The 16635-nt window shown below is 45.7% G+C and overlaps 1 protein-coding gene across 10 annotated transcripts in view; it reads left to right on the forward strand.

The window, feature by feature from the left end:
* The window catches only part of LOC119656644 (zinc metalloproteinase-disintegrin-like jararhagin), a 973582-nt gene that overhangs the window by 879802 nt on the left and 77145 nt on the right, over window positions 1–16635 (forward strand). For 8 of the 10 annotated variants that reach the window (XR_005250066.1, XM_038063100.1, XM_038063098.1 and 5 more), the window contains one exon: window positions 14815–14991. Coding sequence is in view for 9 of the 10 variants with exons in the window: in XM_038063100.1 (XP_037919028.1) it covers window positions 14815–14991 (177 nt within the window). In the remaining variant the exon portion in view is untranslated. The remainder of the gene's footprint in view (window positions 1–14814; window positions 14992–16635) is intronic. The other 2 variants (XM_038063095.1, XM_038063096.1) reach the window with 1 other exon arrangement.

Below are 16635 nucleotides of genomic sequence, written 5' to 3' on the forward strand. Positions count from 1 at the left end.
ATTTTTCAAGGTTATATTTTTGAAAAGTCAAAACATGCACAAATTAATTTAAAAAAATTTATCTTCAGTCATTGCCCTGCAATGGTATTAACGCTTATTAATTATAAGAAATTGGAATCAGCCGGTATCCATACACCTAATTACTTCCTGAATGTAACCGGACAGACCCACTTGAAAACAGGATTATTCGAAGAAGTTATGTCATTTTTCATTCCCTGAATAACTCATAGTAATAGGGAGCTACGTGGTTTCAAGATGAGAAAGTATGGAGTTGCGTATTTTCAGATTAAGGCACCGATTTATACCCTCAATTCATTTCCGGAAAACCCACTTACCCGTTGTGTCCTTAATATTATATACCGGAAAATAAGGGTTGAAGCAAGTTACAATGTATACCAAATACTACAGGAAATCATAAGCTGAGTAATAAACAATTAATTTTCATTAATACCCATCTTTAATTTCAAATAAGATTTTTCTCAAATATGTCGAAAGCTAAACACTACCTTAAAAAGATACAGAATAAACACAAGATAAGACACTACAGAGTACATATCATCTAAAGTACTACACAAAACTGTAGTTTGTGGCGTTTGTTTATCTATTTGCTGTAATTTGTCGTTGTAGTGGGTAGTTTTGTGCTTGTATTTCTGTATTCACATAAATTTTGTTATACGTTACTATAAAACCTCGAATTCATGTAACATATTACCGTAGTTGATAGTGCAAGATATTTATTAGAACACGAGTAATATGTTCCATCCGGACAACTGTAGCATGTAAACTTTAATACTTTGTTTAATGTATCTACGGATTTTCGTTTTATCGTATGTAAATGTATTGTATGTCTGTATATCGCACAGTATTTGTGTACCCCCCGTAAAATGTGATATTTTACGTGTCTTATTATATTTAACTGAGAAAATATATATATCTAAAGAGCGACGTAATCATCTGCGGCATCAAACTTATAAAAAAAAAAAATAAAATCTAAAAGCCAAAACCTAGGTACATACATATACAATTGGGCACAATTTCCTTTTTATTATATTTATTAAAAATAATAAATAATTGATAAATTCAAAAAAATTCAATTCCAATAGAAAAAAAAATTATGAAAAATGTTCTTTTCGAAGTAAATGTATTTCCTAAACTGTATCTATAAGCCCGAGTGTGAATTTTTATCTAAATACTTCAACTACTGATTGCACTGTTAATGTTAAAAATGCTTCATTGTTCGCTACGCTTTGCTTTAAGAATATATTCCAATATACACTCGAAACAACCATAACCTGTAACTTATGGACAAGATCGTTACCTTTTATGCAAGGATTTTTATCGAAATGAGATAAAAGGTAGTTGCGCTGTTGAGTTGAATATTCAAAATGAATTCATGCCTTAAGCAATATATTGAATCCTATTTTTAGTACTATTATTTGGCATTTGTTATTGGTACCAATATAGACCCCCCCCTTCCCCATATTATCTCACCAAGGCCGACTCACCCGTTCGCTCCTGATTATCTTTACCAATTAGTGAAAAACTTAGTAGACTTCTATAAGATGTGTTACTCCAACTGTTCCCTATGCATACATACATCACAACTGGAGAATATCGGTACCGAAGATCTGATGCCTGATGCATCCACTCACTTAGAAAATGCTCCGTGGGCTTCGCCTCCTCATTACAAGAGGGGCACGTATCATCTTGAATAATATCTATTCTGAACATTTGTCCAGTTCTGCCAGGAAAAGTTTGGTATACGTAGCAGCGTTTAGGCTCTGCCACCTGTCATTGTGAGAAGCTTGTTCCCAGTTTTTGAAGGCAGCCTTAGCCAATGCTACTCCTACTCCAATTGCTGGTTCCGGTCCGGGCATGGGGAAAATTGTACCCTCTTTTGTTAAAGCATCCGAGATGACGTTTCTCTCTACACAACAGATACCCAGAGTAGTTCCACCGTATTGAATCTAGAGATAGAGTTAAAACGGTTTCTGCATTCCTGAACGATTATCGACGTGATCACAGGACTAATCAACGCCCTTAATGCAGCCTGGCTATGACTGCAGATTGCGATGCGCCTGCTCTTCAACCGGTCGTCAATCACCCAGTTTGCCGCCCATAGCATCGCATATTTTTTTTTTTTTGTGCGTACACGGAGGTGGAAAATCTTAGAAAGACACGTCCACCGCCCGAACGGCGGAACTACAGCGGGCGCGTGTGGGATTCACACCCACTAAAAACCACCCCCGGTCTCTCCAGCCCCAGCCCCGCGGGAACACCATTGAGGTATTACTTGGCGGGGTAGGTTTGCTCTTAGGCACTCATCCTTCTCCTATTTGCAACTTTCCTCCTTCTTTGTTCCTTCAGCAACTCCTCCTGCATTTGGATGATTGCGTAGCCAACCGCAAGCCACTTCTCCTCGGACTCCAGCATCTCAGTAACCAAGCTCTCCGGGGTCCCGCTCCTGCCCAGCACCTGGTTTAAGCTCCTTCTCTCCGTCGCAAATCGTGGGCAGTGAAACATCACATGCTCTGGATCCTCCGGTATGCCATCGCATCTGGGACAGTTCGGAAAATCATCCAACCCAAACCGGTGCAGATACTGCCTGTAGCAACCACCGTGTCCCGTGAGGAACTGGGTAATGTGGTAGTTGGTCTCCCATGTTTTCGCTCAAGCTACACCCTAATGTTGGGAATGAGCCTGTGCGTCCACCGACTTTTTGCAGACTCGTCCCATCTGCGTTGCCAGAGATCAAGCAACTCTGACCTTGCCGCACTTCTACGCTGTGCATGCCCCTCCATATGTCTTGCATTGTACAGGACACTCATTTCTTTGGCCAGAATGTCAACCGGGATCATGCCTGCCACCACCAATACTGCCTCATCTGATGTGGTTCTAAAAGCACTGCAAACCCTCAAAGCCATCCGCCGGTAAACCGAGTTCACCTGCATCCGTCTCTGAGAGTTTGCAAGCGCCTCTGCCCACACAGGCGACGAGTAGAGCAGGATGGAGCGCACCACCCCGGCTAGCACCAACCTCCGGCAATGTTTCGGCCCACCAATATTTGGCAACATTTTTGCAAGTGCCGTGGTGGCACTGGCTGCCTTTTGGCATGCATACTCTAGGTGTTCCCTAAAACTCAATTTGGTGTCAATTATTACCCCCAGGTATTTAATAGCCGGCTTTGATACGACCGTATGTCCACCGACCTCCACTTTCACAGTGTTTTTTTTCCTGCGTTTCGTTATTAAGACCGCTTCCGTTTTCGCGTCCGCCAAGGTCAGCCCGGCCTTTTCTAGCCAGGACTTTACCTCTCTCACTGTTTCTGTTGCGTAAACCTCCACATCTTCTGGGTGTTTTGCTGCAACAACCACAGCTAGGTCATCAGCAAAGCCGACAATCGTAGTCCCCTCTGGGACGGGAAGAGCAAGCACCCCATTATACATGATATTCCACAACAGGGGACCAAGTACCGATCCCTGTGGTACCCCGGCTGTGATAATGTACTCTTTGGGGCCCTCATCCGTCCCGTACCAGAGAGTCCTCTCTGAGAGGTAGTTTTCCACCAAATTCGCTAAGTATCCGGGGACACCTATGTCAGCCAACGCCCGTTTGATTCTATTCCAGTTGGCCGAGTTGAATGCGTTTTTGACATCCAACGCCACCACGGCACAGCAGCCGCCAGAAATCAGTGCACCTTTTGCCAGGTTTACCACCATGCCAAATGCGTCCACCGTAGAGTGGGCGCATCGGAAACCAAACTGGCGTTCCGATAAACCATTGCTGGCTTCGACGATGGGCAGGAGTCTGTTGTAGATGACTCTCTCCATCATCTTTCCCATTGTATCCAACAGGCAAATAGGACGGTACGACGCTGGGTTTCCAGGTGGCTTGCCAGGCTTCGGAAGCAACACCAACTTTTGCTTTTTCCACTGGGCAGGGAATATTGCTTCTTTTAAGCACGCCTCGAAGGTGTTGGCGAAAAGGTCGGGCCTAGTCTTCACTGCCAGTTTCAAAGCTCGGTTGGGGATGCCATCCAACCCTGGGGCCTTGTTGTCACCGAACCTACCACATATTTCCAGCAGCTCCTCCACAGTCACAGGCGGTATTATGCCGTCATTTAGCTGGAGAAAACTTTGCCTTCCCCTATTTTCGTGGTGAGGGAACAGAGTGGTAACAATCTGTTTCAGGAGGCGCGGACAGGTCACCTGGGGTGATTTCCGCAGCCTTTTCATCACCACTCTGTAAGCCTCGCCCCAAGGGTTTATGTCGGCATGGTCGCACAACTGTTTGAAGCAGTTCTTTTTGCTCCTCCGAATGGCTTTCTTTAGGCGGCCACGCAATTGCTTGTGTGCCTCCTCTCGACCGTCGCCACCGGGTTTTCCCCTGAGCCTCTGGCAAAGCCTCCTTGCCCGAAAACATGCGGCTCGCAAACTTGCGATTTCGTTGTTCCACCAGTAGTTGGGTTGCCTACTGGGGAGCAATCGCCTTCTGGGCATAGTAGCATCGCATGCTTCCGTCACCCATCGAGTGATCTGGGTGGCTTTCTCTCCAGCCGTACCATTCAGGGATATGTCGGATTTGAGCACCGCGGAAAACGTGTCCCCCTCGAAAGCTTTCACTGTCCAGCCAAGCATACCACCCGGCATTCTGCGAAAACTCTTTTTCGAGCTCGATCCGCCCTTGATCTCTATGCAAATTGCCTGGTGGTCGCTGTGAGTATAGTCCTCACTGACATGCCAAGCGATTCTACTGGCTAAAGTGGCACTCACGTATGTCAGGTCCACTATAGACCCCAGGCCCCTTCCCCGGAAAGTGTACGAAGACCCAACATTCGCCAGTACCACGTCCAGCTCCGCGAATGCTTCGAGGAGAACACGTCCCCTGACATTAGTTACCCGGCTGCCCCATTCAAGAGCCCACGCATTGAAATCGCCTCCTATTATGATCGGCCAACGTCCTCTTGCATCCAAAACAAGAGCAGCAAGCATCCGCTCATACTCGACGAGTGTAGCGCTGGGTGGAGCATAGCAGCTGTAGATGTGGGTGCCCTTCCCCTTCGCTCTGATGAAGCCCTCCTCCGGGTGCTCCATCATTTCCTGGAAGGCTTGTTCTCCACAAGTCGACAGCGCTGCTTGGCCCGTTTGGTCTTTGACCCAAACGCTACCACCGCGGTTTCGGTATGGTTCACTTAGGATGGCCACATCGATGTTTTTCTCGCGGATGGTTTGCGCGAGTAGATCCTGCGCCGCCTCGCAGTGGTTGAGATTGATTTGTATCAACCTCATCTGCGATTTGTGCTAAGGGCTCTCCTGTATTCCGGGCACCTGCTGCTGCCCGCAATGAGCCGATGGTCCACACCCTCCATTCCTTTGCACAGTAGACAATTTGGGTCAGCTCCGCAGTCCTTGCTGATGTGGCCTTCCACTCCGCATCTCCTGCATTGCTTTGACCTGTCATTTCGGTTAGTGCATGACTTTGCAATGTGACCAAAGCTAAGACATCTAAAGCACCGTTTTAACACCACCTGTTCCCTAAGGCGACACATAACCCAGCCTATTCTCACTCTCTCTGCTGTTAACAGTTTGAGTGCGTTCTCCACTGGTAAGCTGATGATGGCGGTTTGTGTTCCCCCATAGGCTTTCCTTAGCGTTTTGACCACTGACTCTTGTAGTCCGGCAAGATCGAACTGTTCCTCCAACGCTTCGCGAACCTCCTCCTTCGTCGTGATTTCATCTATATCTTAGCAGATTATAGTGATCTCCGGCCTGCTAGCTCTTATTTCGGCTTCCTGCCCTAAAGTCTTCCCGATTTGGCTTAAGAATTTGTCCGCGGTTACATCCTTGGATTTCTTAAGTTCCAACATAAGATCTCCCTTCTGCGACCGTCTAGCATCGCATATACTTCGGCTTGAAAAGCCATTGCATATTGTCCCAAGCAAAAGCCCACTTCTCGTTTTTATTCCAAAGGTGGACTTCGGCTCCAGAGCCCTGTTCTGTTTTCGAGCCATCGGTGTAAAACACCTCCGTATTGAGAAGCCACGCATTGGTTGTAGCCTCGATCTCTGGGAAGCAAAGTCCATTCAGTTTTCTCGTTTTCAATTAACTGAAAAATCATGCCTGAGGCGTCAACTGTCCATCAGGTTAACGGCACGTTGTATATTTCTATACTCCGTTCCAAGATCGCGATCAACAGCAAGCACAGCCACGTCATCAGTAAGATAGTAGTATAGTGACATATTAATGAGTCGATCAGCATACTCCACAGAAGTGGCGACAGTACACCTCCTTCGGGGTAGCCTTTCGTTACTTCTACTCTTAGCTAGCGATCGACACCCACTTCAGCACACAGCAATCTAACATGGGTCCACTTAATTAAAGTATCATCAACATCATGTGCTCTAGCGACATCACAAAGTTATTGAAAAGGCCCACAATCAAACGCTCCTTCAATGTCCACGAACACCCCCATCGCGTACTCATCCTTCGGAATTGCACCCTCTGTTTTTGAAACCAAAGAATGAAGAGCAGACTCACAGGACCTTCAACGTTGGTAAGCATGTTGGATTCGATTACGTGGGTGCGACCTAAGTGCCTTTCCACGAATGTGACGCCAAAAAAGTCTCTCCAAACCTTTCAACCTTCAATGAAGTCAAACTAATCTATCTGAAGTTCTTTGGATTACAATAGTCATCTTTCCCAGGCTTCAGTATGAAGACTACCTTAATCTTCTGCCAAAAGGTAGGCACATAGCAATCGCTCTAAGTGCTCCATAACCTCCTTCAGCATTGTTCCATAGATGTCATCCATGCCAGGTGCTTTGAAGTGTTCAAAAGAGAGCGTGACCATTCTCACCTTTTCATAGGTAACAACCGCTTTCGCAGGGTTCCAGTTCACCTTGCAGCATGTGCGTGTTGAAGAACCGTCAAATCTCCTCCCGCCCTACCACTACTATCACCCATTCTCCCGGATAGTGGACTTCCAGGAAGGTCTGTAATGATTCCGGTCCTGAACTCATGAAAGAAACACCGGGTTTTCTAAGAGAGTCCAACTTGGACTGGACTCATCCCTTTCAAGGACTCTGCTCAGCGTTAAAGTCTCTCTTTCGCCTTCCAGTTCCTCACAGTACATCCTAAAGGAGTCTGGTTTCGAACACCTAACGAACCCTTGCAAGCACGGTCCAGAAGTTGCCTGATTGATTTTCTGAGTTTTCGTAGTTCTCGGTTCCACCAAGGAACCTTTTCACCGCTTAGGCTTCTTCAAGCACCGAAGAGGTCCTTAGTCGCCTAGGGGGCTGTACTTTATTGCCAAGAAGTTCATTAAACTTTGTCCAGTCTGTTTTCCTAGGGTCCCATTTTTGTATTGTAAACTTTTTGAAGTACAGATTCTTAGGTCAATTACTTCACTTCTTCTCGGTCTCACGAACGTAGGCGCGCACCCTACGTACGTTTACAGTCATGATACCAGCGTGATGAACTTAAGTAGCTTCTCTTCCCTGGGATTGCATTTCCTACTGCCCAAACAAATATGTTGAGCATTCACATCGCAACCTATTAAGAGTTCGAGACCACTTGATTCTGCATACGCTACCAGATCCCTTAGTTCTTGAGTCAGTGGAAGATACAAAAAATCATAAGATAAATAAACGAAGGCAACTATGAAGCCTTTCCTCTCGTCGTTAATCTGTACGATGACTGTAATTAGGTCCTGGGAACAGAACTGTCCCAGCATGGTTTCCTCTAACCGTCTTTACATCAGGGGACAAATTCTCGATCTTATGAATCTTTCATCGCAGAAGATCCTAGCCCCCTTTAGTGGGGTTTCCCCCACACTGTATCGACAGAGACTCGATCCCCTGGTGTATGATTTCTCTGAGAAAAGCTGCACTTGGAGGTACAACAGTTCCCATGTTCTCATCTATGGAAAGTCTCATCTCGTCCCACGGAGCATTCGTATGTTTCCCACTTAACACCTTGACTGGTTTGCGGTGTCTGGCTTGCATAGATTCGATCACTCGAACTGGCATCAAGTCAATTCACGTCTCTGGCTTCCATTTTTCCCGACTGTTCCGTAAAAGGTATACAGGAAGTTACTAGCAGGTATGATTCACTCTGTAGTCCATTAACCAGTGCGGGGCTCCGCCACTGTATACACTAGCCTCCGCGTGCAGCTCCATTGTGGGAGAGCGCACCGAAGATGCTGCAATTTGCTCTACATTGTGTGAGTCGAAGACCATCATTTTTCTTCGCTCTCAAAATGATGCCCTACAGTTTCCTGATATGATTGAATCCAACTAGGAAAAGTGGGGCACCATATGGTGACTTCCACTGAGCACATTCAGACTCTTTTGGTCCAGTTCGAATACCAGGCTGAAACCCTCCACGTTTGCAGATTTGTCCTTCCTGGCATTCATGAACTTTACCCTCCAGTGTCCGACGTCCATGCCCGGGTTCTGTTCACCCAACATGCGGATAATGTCCTCTGCCTTTCTTCGAGGGCCACGTAACCAACAACTGAAATGTTCATCCTGCGTAGCTCAGTGTTCGCAGTAGTGAACTTGAGACGACCGCTAGAACTCAAAGCCGGGATTACCTGCTGGAGCCACTTTAAGGCAGCCTCATCAGTGTACCCCAAATGGCGAAGCTCATCGCGAAAATAGTGAAATCTTAGTTTCATTCCAGGCTCAACATTTGTTTCCACAGGCATTCCCGGAGGATGGCAAATTATCCATCTGACATTTGGCCATCCTTGGGGAAAACTCCCACGGTAGCAGTCAGAAATAAGGCTGCAGTTTGCGCATAAGTTCTCTTCCTTCCCGCGTTCGTGTCCGTATTCCTATGGGAAGGACCAGATTCATTGAGATCTCCGACTGATTTGATCACCTCCCGGCACTCCGGTTCCAATTCCCGCGGGACGCGTGGATCTAAGCCCTGGTCCGGAGCACAATGAAGCGTTGGCCACTATAGATGTGTTGGGATTACGCTTCTTGCGCCCATTACTACTAACAGAAGAGACTGGTGCATTCAGGGTGGATCTCACTGGGGTTACCAGTTTATCCGCACCTTCCGCCGAAGATTCCATTACGCCACCTAGTGCTACAGCCTCGCCCATGTCCTCATTCCTAAGATGCTTCATCTTCCTCTAAGACTAAATGCATTTGCTTTTCATTGTTATTCCGAACCAGCAACGATGTTTCCTCTACCCATTCTGGTCAAGTGACTCAAATTTCATTCCCGCAGTACTTAGTATGCAGCAAATGTAGACTTCTCAAACGAAAAAGGATAATAATCGCTAACACTTTTTTCTGGTACATGAACTTGCAAAAATTAAAAAAAAAAATTGCGCCCCCTCCACCTATGTTATGTGAACATCATTCCTCTCCAAAAAAAGCCGCCTCTGTTCTCTCTACTTCTAACCCCACTGGATCACTATTCAGGTATTACATTCCAAGGAGGATTTGCTTTTGGTTCCCCATACTTCTTACTCATTCGACTTTCCTCTTCGTTGCCTCCTTCTGCATTCGTTACAAAACTTTCCAATTCAAGCCAAGAAGATAGATGTAAGCCACCTCTCCTCTGACTTCAAGGTCTCAACAATTATATTCTTGGGTGGTAATTGCCAGGAATCTTTGGACAAGGTGTCTAAATTCTTTGTAACTTTGAAACTTCCAACACCCCTATATCTTCCACTTGCTCTTCTGACAATGTTTTTCTTGTAATTGCGGATCTTTAGCAGTTCAGTCCACTTTCTTTTTGTCAACACGTGCAGGAGAGAGATTGTACCACTCCCGCTATACGGGATCTGGGGCTTTATTTTGGCTCACCGACCTTCAGCAACATTCTTCCACTTGTCGCGATGGAACTGGCTGCTTTTTTGGCTACCTCTTAATAATTAGTTTGGCGTCAATTACCAATTCGATAGAGAGCACCTGTCCTTTGACAGTACTTTTTCTCTCCCGGTTCTTGATCAATACCGACTTCCGTTTCCTTATCAGTCAAGATCAGGCAATCTTTCCAACCAGGACGTCACCGCTCTCACTGTCATCGTCATATTTTCTCTCGTTGTGGCAACTATTGCAACATCATCTGGAAGACCGAAGCCGCAACCTTTCCTAGGCGAAAAAGCGTGAGAACCTGGTTGAACATCCAATTTCAAAATAAAGGCTCCAGCACCACTATGACGATGTTCCCTTTGGGACCTTTATCCACCCCATACCAGAAAGTCCACTCGGAGAGGCGATTCTTGATGAAGCTCGTCAAATATCTAGAAACATTCCTTTTCAGCCAAATCCCCAGAGTTTCTGAAGTTAAATGCGTTTTTGACAACCCAGGCCGATGCAGCACAGCATCCGCCTGAATAACCATATGACTTGCCAGGTAAACAACCACCTTTTGTATCCAACAAGAACATTGGGTGATATGATGCTAGATTTCTAGATGATTTATTGGGTTTGGAAACCAATACTAATTTTTACTTTGTCTTTTGGCGAATTAATCTGGCATAGTCGCCTTGTTTCTACCATAGATATTGCCGTTATAGACTTTCCGGGCTGGATCATCCTCATCCATACGGATGAGTTTCCGAGGAATACATGAGGACTGGCAAGATCATTGCCTTGTACAGTAAGAGCTTTGACCCTATGGTGAGGCGTTTCGAGCGGAACAGTCTTTGTAAGCTGAAATAGGCTCTGTTGGCTGACAACAACTGTGCGCGGATTTCATCATCGTAGCTGTTATCGGTTGTGATTTTCGACCCTAGATAGGAGAAATTGTCAACGGTCTCAAAGTTGTATTCTCCTATCCTTATTCTTCCCGTCTGACCAGTGCGGTTTGACGTTGTTGGTTAGTTCGTCTTCGGTGCTGACGTTCCCACCAAATATTTTGTCTTACCTTCATTGATGTGCAGCCCAAGATCTCGCGTCGTGGGGCGCCTGCTCGATCAGGATGAAGGCAGTTTGTACGTCTCGGGTCGTTCTTCCCATGATTTCGATATCGTCACCATAGGCCAGTAGTTCGGTGGACTTGAAGAGGATCGTACCTCTTGCATTTACCTCAGCATCACGGATCACTTTCTCGAGGGCCAGGTTAAGGAGGACGCATGATAGGACACCACCTTTCCGTAGACCGTTGCTGATGTCGAATGGTCTTGAGAGTGATCCTGCTGCTTTTATCTGGCTTCGCACATTGGTCAGGGTCAGCCTAGTCAGTCTTATTAATTTCATCGGGATGCCGAATTCTCTCATGGCCGTGTACAGTTTTACCTTGGCTATGCTATCATAGGCGGCTTTAAAGTCGATGAACAGATGGTGCAACTGTTGTCCAGATTCCAACAGTTTTTCCATCGCCTGCCGCAGAGAGAAAATCTGATGAAAAAATGATTTGCCTGGAGTGAAGCCTCTTTGGTATGGGCTAATGATATTCTGGGCATATGGGGCTATTCGGTCTAGCAAGATAGTGGAGAATATCTTATAGATGGTACTCAGCAACGTGATACCTCTATAATTGCTGCGCTGTTTGATATCTTCCTTTTTCTGTCTGAGACCAATAGTGCCTCGTTGCCAATCGTCAGGCATTGATTCGCTGTCCCACACCTTGAGAACAAGTTGATGAACCACTTGGTGTAACTGGTCGCCTCCATATTTAACCAATTCGGCTGTAATTCCATCCCTCCTGGCGACTTATGATTTTTTAGCCGATGAATTGCACGGACTGTTTCTCCTAAACTTGGTGGTGGCAGTATTTGTCCATCGTCTTCAGTTGGCGGGCCCTCCAACTCGCCGATGTTCTGGTTGTGCAGTAGCTCATCAAAGTACTCAACCCATCGCTCTAATATGCCCCTTCTGTCGGAAATCAGATTTCCCTCTTTGTCTCGGCAGAATGAGCATCGAGGTGTATAAGGCTTCATCCTGCTGACTTGTTGGTAAAACTTCCGCGCTTGGTGCGGTTGCTCTCTGTACTTTTCTAGTTCACAGACTTGTTGGTTCTCCCAGACTTCCTTTTTCCGTCTGTCAAGTCACTTCTCCGCTCGACGGAGTTCGTGATAAGTCTCTGCGCGTGCCCGCGTTCTTTGAGAATGCAACATTACTCAGTATGTGGCATTCTTCCGTTCCGTTGCTAGCTTACATTCATCGTCAAACCAGCCGTTCCGACTCCTTTTGCGGCTGGGCCAAGTATACTTGTGGCTGTATCCATGATAACGTTCTTCAGGTGATTGTGAAGATCATTTGTTGATACTTCATCTCCAGGTCCTCTGTTGACTGCGGTTAGTGCGGCATCCATTTCCCTCTTATAGGTGTCGCGGAGGGTTGTGTTGTGGATGGTTTCAGTGTTCACTCTCACCTGATTGTCAGAGGGGATTCTAGGTGGTATTGTTATTCGAGCTCGGAGCGCCATGCCAACGAGATAGTGATCCGAGTCTATATTGGCCCCCCTATATGTTCTGACATTCATCAAGGCTGAGAGGTGGCAGCGTTCAATCAACACGTGGTCAATTTGGTTGAAAGTGGTCCCGTCTGGAGAGGCCCACGTATGTTTGTGGACCGCTTTCCGCGCAAACCAGGTACTTCCAACAACCAGTCCGTTATCATTTGTTTTTTCGTGTAAGCTATGGGAGCCAACGTATCGCCTGAATACGAGCTCCTTCCCTACTTGGCTGTTAAAATTACCAAGTATGATTTTGATATCATATCTGGGACAGGCTTCGAGGGTTCGTTCTACTGCCTCGTAGAAGGTATCCTTCTCCGACTCTGCAGTCTCCTCTGTAGGGGCGTGAACGTTTATGAGGCTTATATTTCTTAACTTGCCTCGCAAGCGCAGAGTGCATAGCCGTTCGCTTATGTTTTCAAAGCCGATAACAGCAGGTTTCATTTTTTGGCTGACTAAGAAACCTACTCCGAGCACATGGTTTACTGGATGACCGCTATAATATATGGTATAGTGGCTCTTCTCCAGAAAACCGGTCCCTGTCCATCGCATCTCTTGTAACGCTGTTATATCAACCCTATATTGGGACTGGGTATCGGCTAGCTGCTCATCAGCTTCATCTCTGTACAGGGAGCGCACGTTACATGAGAAAATGCGCAAATCGTTGATCCGTTGTCGTTGCCGGGTTCGTCGTTTTAAAGGCCATCCTGTCCGAGTCTCCTTTCGTGGCTCCGTAACATCGGTTTTCCGTGCAGGGTTGTCAGCCCTACCCAACCCCCAACCTGGAGGACCAGTTGGTACAATTTGTCCCGTTTTTAGGCACGGGAGACTCGCCTTCATCCTTCTCCGTCTGCAGCTTTTAAGAAATAGCTCCCAGCGGTCACCACGTGGAGGTGGAGATAGGGTTTGGTAGTAGAGCTGTTGGTGTTGGTTCAGCAGGCATTTCCCAGGTTTTATGCTCCATCGTGGGTACCAATCCACGTTTCGCCCTGGGACCTATACTACCCTTTGACCACGATACTCCTCATATATAATATTTGCTGCATTTTTCCTTAGTTACTGACACTCATTCGCCTAATTCGACCACCATTCACTTTAGACTCATTTTGTTGTGAGCAAATAATTTGACAGCAATTTCTTTGAAAAGGTACGGAGTAAGGTGGCATTTGTTCTCACAGTCTCTTCATTACTACCCTGTAAACCCCACCTGTAAAGAGGGAATTTCATTCGCTTCTTCTTAAAACCTCTTTGGGGTTACCGGGCAATTGCTTGATCGTCGTGGGATTCCACTCTGAGCTCTTAGTGAGGTCACAATGTGGTAGCATTGCAAGTTCTTCATTCCCTCTGAGGAGCAGTCGTCTTCTGCGCCTAGTATTACCACCCGCTACCGTAACCCATTAAGTAGTGTATATATCCTGTTCTATGGTCGCTCCATTTAGGAAATAATCCGGATTAAACGTTGCGGTAAGCAAGCATTCTCCCCAACTTGTATCCAAATTAATGGCTTTGCTACGAAATGGGTTTATTTGCAACAAGGTGCAATTACCTCCAGTACCTTTGGGAATTTGTGCAATGCACCCTATGCTGCTAATTTCAAGTACAATAATTACCCCTCCCCCCCCCACCGCTTTTTCTGAGTTTAACTTCCCTTCTCTTCTTATACCTCTTCTCCAATTTTCCCATCTCGTTCGTTCTTCTTCTTGAAAAGTAGCAACTCATCGCTATGCAATGGTTACCCTTTACCCATGCTTAATATTGACCATTTCTGTTGTTAACCTTCTTCTTCTTCAGCCTTTGGCCCACTCATAAGCGTCCAGATGGGTTGCGCCACTTTCCTCAATCTTACGCCTGATCTAGACGGAGTCGTGAGACCCCCAGATCACCATCCAGCGTAGAAAACTATCATTTTTGGGACTGCCTTTTGCTTATTTTATATCGACTCCTATATTCAGACCAAACTTGAAAAGTGAGTCCTCGTCAGCACGAATTACATATTCATATCATCGTAGACGCTTCTCTCGCAATTTTTCTACTACCATTTCGGATGCGATCATAACTTCTTACCGCGAGGCGCAGTTCATTGCCATTTATAGTCGGCCAACACTCAGTACTGTTTGTAAAAATACAAAAATCGAGCTTTCAATTAATGAAAATAATTTAATCAAACAAAAGATCAACAATTTCAACTCAACAGTAGCAACAACCTTTCCCATAAAACCAAACTAACAAAAGCAAAATTGTATATATTTAAACACTTGATGGCTTGCTAATATATTCTTCGTTCATTTCGATTTTCACATTATCTAATATGGTTTCACTTTTCCACCCAATCTAGTCCAATTAAATGTCTCAATAATTATGAAAAACATTTCGTTAATTTTTCCTATAAACTGGCATTCACAAACAAGACGAAAAACAACTCGTTTAAAATATGATCAACCTTACAACAAGAAGCCGATGGCGAAGGCATATGGCGGAGCCGGTACCACTGCCAATCACACTTCAGTCGAAGAAGTCTCCCTGGATGGCTCCAACAAACTGACAGGATATGGAAACCAAACAGGATACAGGTAATTAAAGAAACAACAAATATTTTATCGAAATATGATCAAAAAGCTTTATCAATTGCGAATGCCCCAGCAAAGTGCAAACATGACCGGAATTTCTTGTAAATCTTGTTGTCGCCAATTGCAATATTACCCAATTTTCCATGATTGATAATCATGAATAATTAATTGACGCTCATTCAGGTAATTTAGCATTAAATTCAAAATAATTGCACATAAATATTTATACGGGCACCATAAAATGCATTCTCTCCGATTTGTCCGTTGTTTAAAATTAATTGAAACGCCAAACGACATACAACAATTGTGTGTGGAAGCGCAGTAAATGTTAATGGCCCAGGAGGGAGTCGGAGGAAGATTCGGTATGGGGGCAACAGTTCAGTTGTGTTTTAACAAAAGTGCTGATAGGTTGCTGAGTCTTTGGAACAATTACCCATTAATGGTTAACGATGCAAATATGTTAATAGGCAATCTGCTATTAGTTCCAATAATTCGGACAATACTCTTCCAAAATCAACTAAAGAGAGTAAAATATTCCCAAAATTATGACCCCAAATGATGCATCTGATTCGGCGACTTTCAGTAAGTGGGGAAGGAAAGCTTAATCACTTGCTGAATGAGCTGACGCTAGGCCACCGTATCCCCAGTAGGTGATGATAAGATTGGCTCAGAGCTGCTAAAGTCCCTCTGGCTACAACGACCCTCGATTAGCACCCGCGTCATTTTGGCCTGCACGGACTCCGGATCGCTGGAGGTATTGTCCGCCACGCCCCACAAGGTACACGCGCCTCGTGGTCGCGGAGGTTCGATGAGCTCAAGGCCATGGTGACGAGCACTTGGCGTTCGGGATGTAGATCTCGAAAAGGCAATTCGGACAGTCGCACGCCGGGACCCTCATCGACTTCGACAATTTGCTGGTTCCATGGTAAATACGGAGCTGACGCAACTAAATGACTAAAAACCAACCTCGCTGAGTGCCTCGGCGACGGCCACCCGGAGCGTAGTACCACGTTGCTTTACAATTTTGGACCCCCTGAGCAGTTGTTACTCCTTGGCCGACACAGGCGCTTAAGTGTCAGTGCTCCTTGTATCCCGTCTGAATACTTTAAACCCCCAAAACCTACGACTGGCTACCGCGAACTTTTCTGCCATCCATACGTATGGCTATAGCCAGATGGACGTGAGTCTCGGACCGCGCCGAACGCTTTCGTGAGGTTGCGTTCTGGCCGACATTAGCATCCCCATATTAGGCGCAGACTTCCTGTGTCACTATATACTGCTAGTGCAGTTGTAGAACAAGGCTTTGATAGACACCGAAGCCTCATCACAAACGTCAGGAAAAATGTATTCCTGCCATAATGACACTCTTTCGATAAATTTCGGGGACATTGCCGACCACCGCATTCGCGCAGTCCTCAGAAAGTACCACAGCATCACTACTGAAAGTAATTTCTCCAAACCGGTTAAGCACGATGTCCAGTACCACATCAACACTACGGACTATCCAATCTTCCCAAAAGTGTGTGCACTTTCACCCCAGAAACTTGCTGTTACGAAGAAAGAGTTTGATGATTCGATGAAACAGGGTATCTGCCGACCTTCCAATAGCTGTTGGTCCTCTCCACTTTATTTGGTCCCTAAGCCAAA

The sequence above is a fragment of the Hermetia illucens genome, chromosome 5 (assembly GCF_905115235.1).
Source record: "Hermetia illucens chromosome 5, iHerIll2.2.curated.20191125, whole genome shotgun sequence".
Lineage (NCBI taxonomy): Eukaryota > Metazoa > Arthropoda > Insecta > Diptera > Stratiomyidae > Hermetia > Hermetia illucens.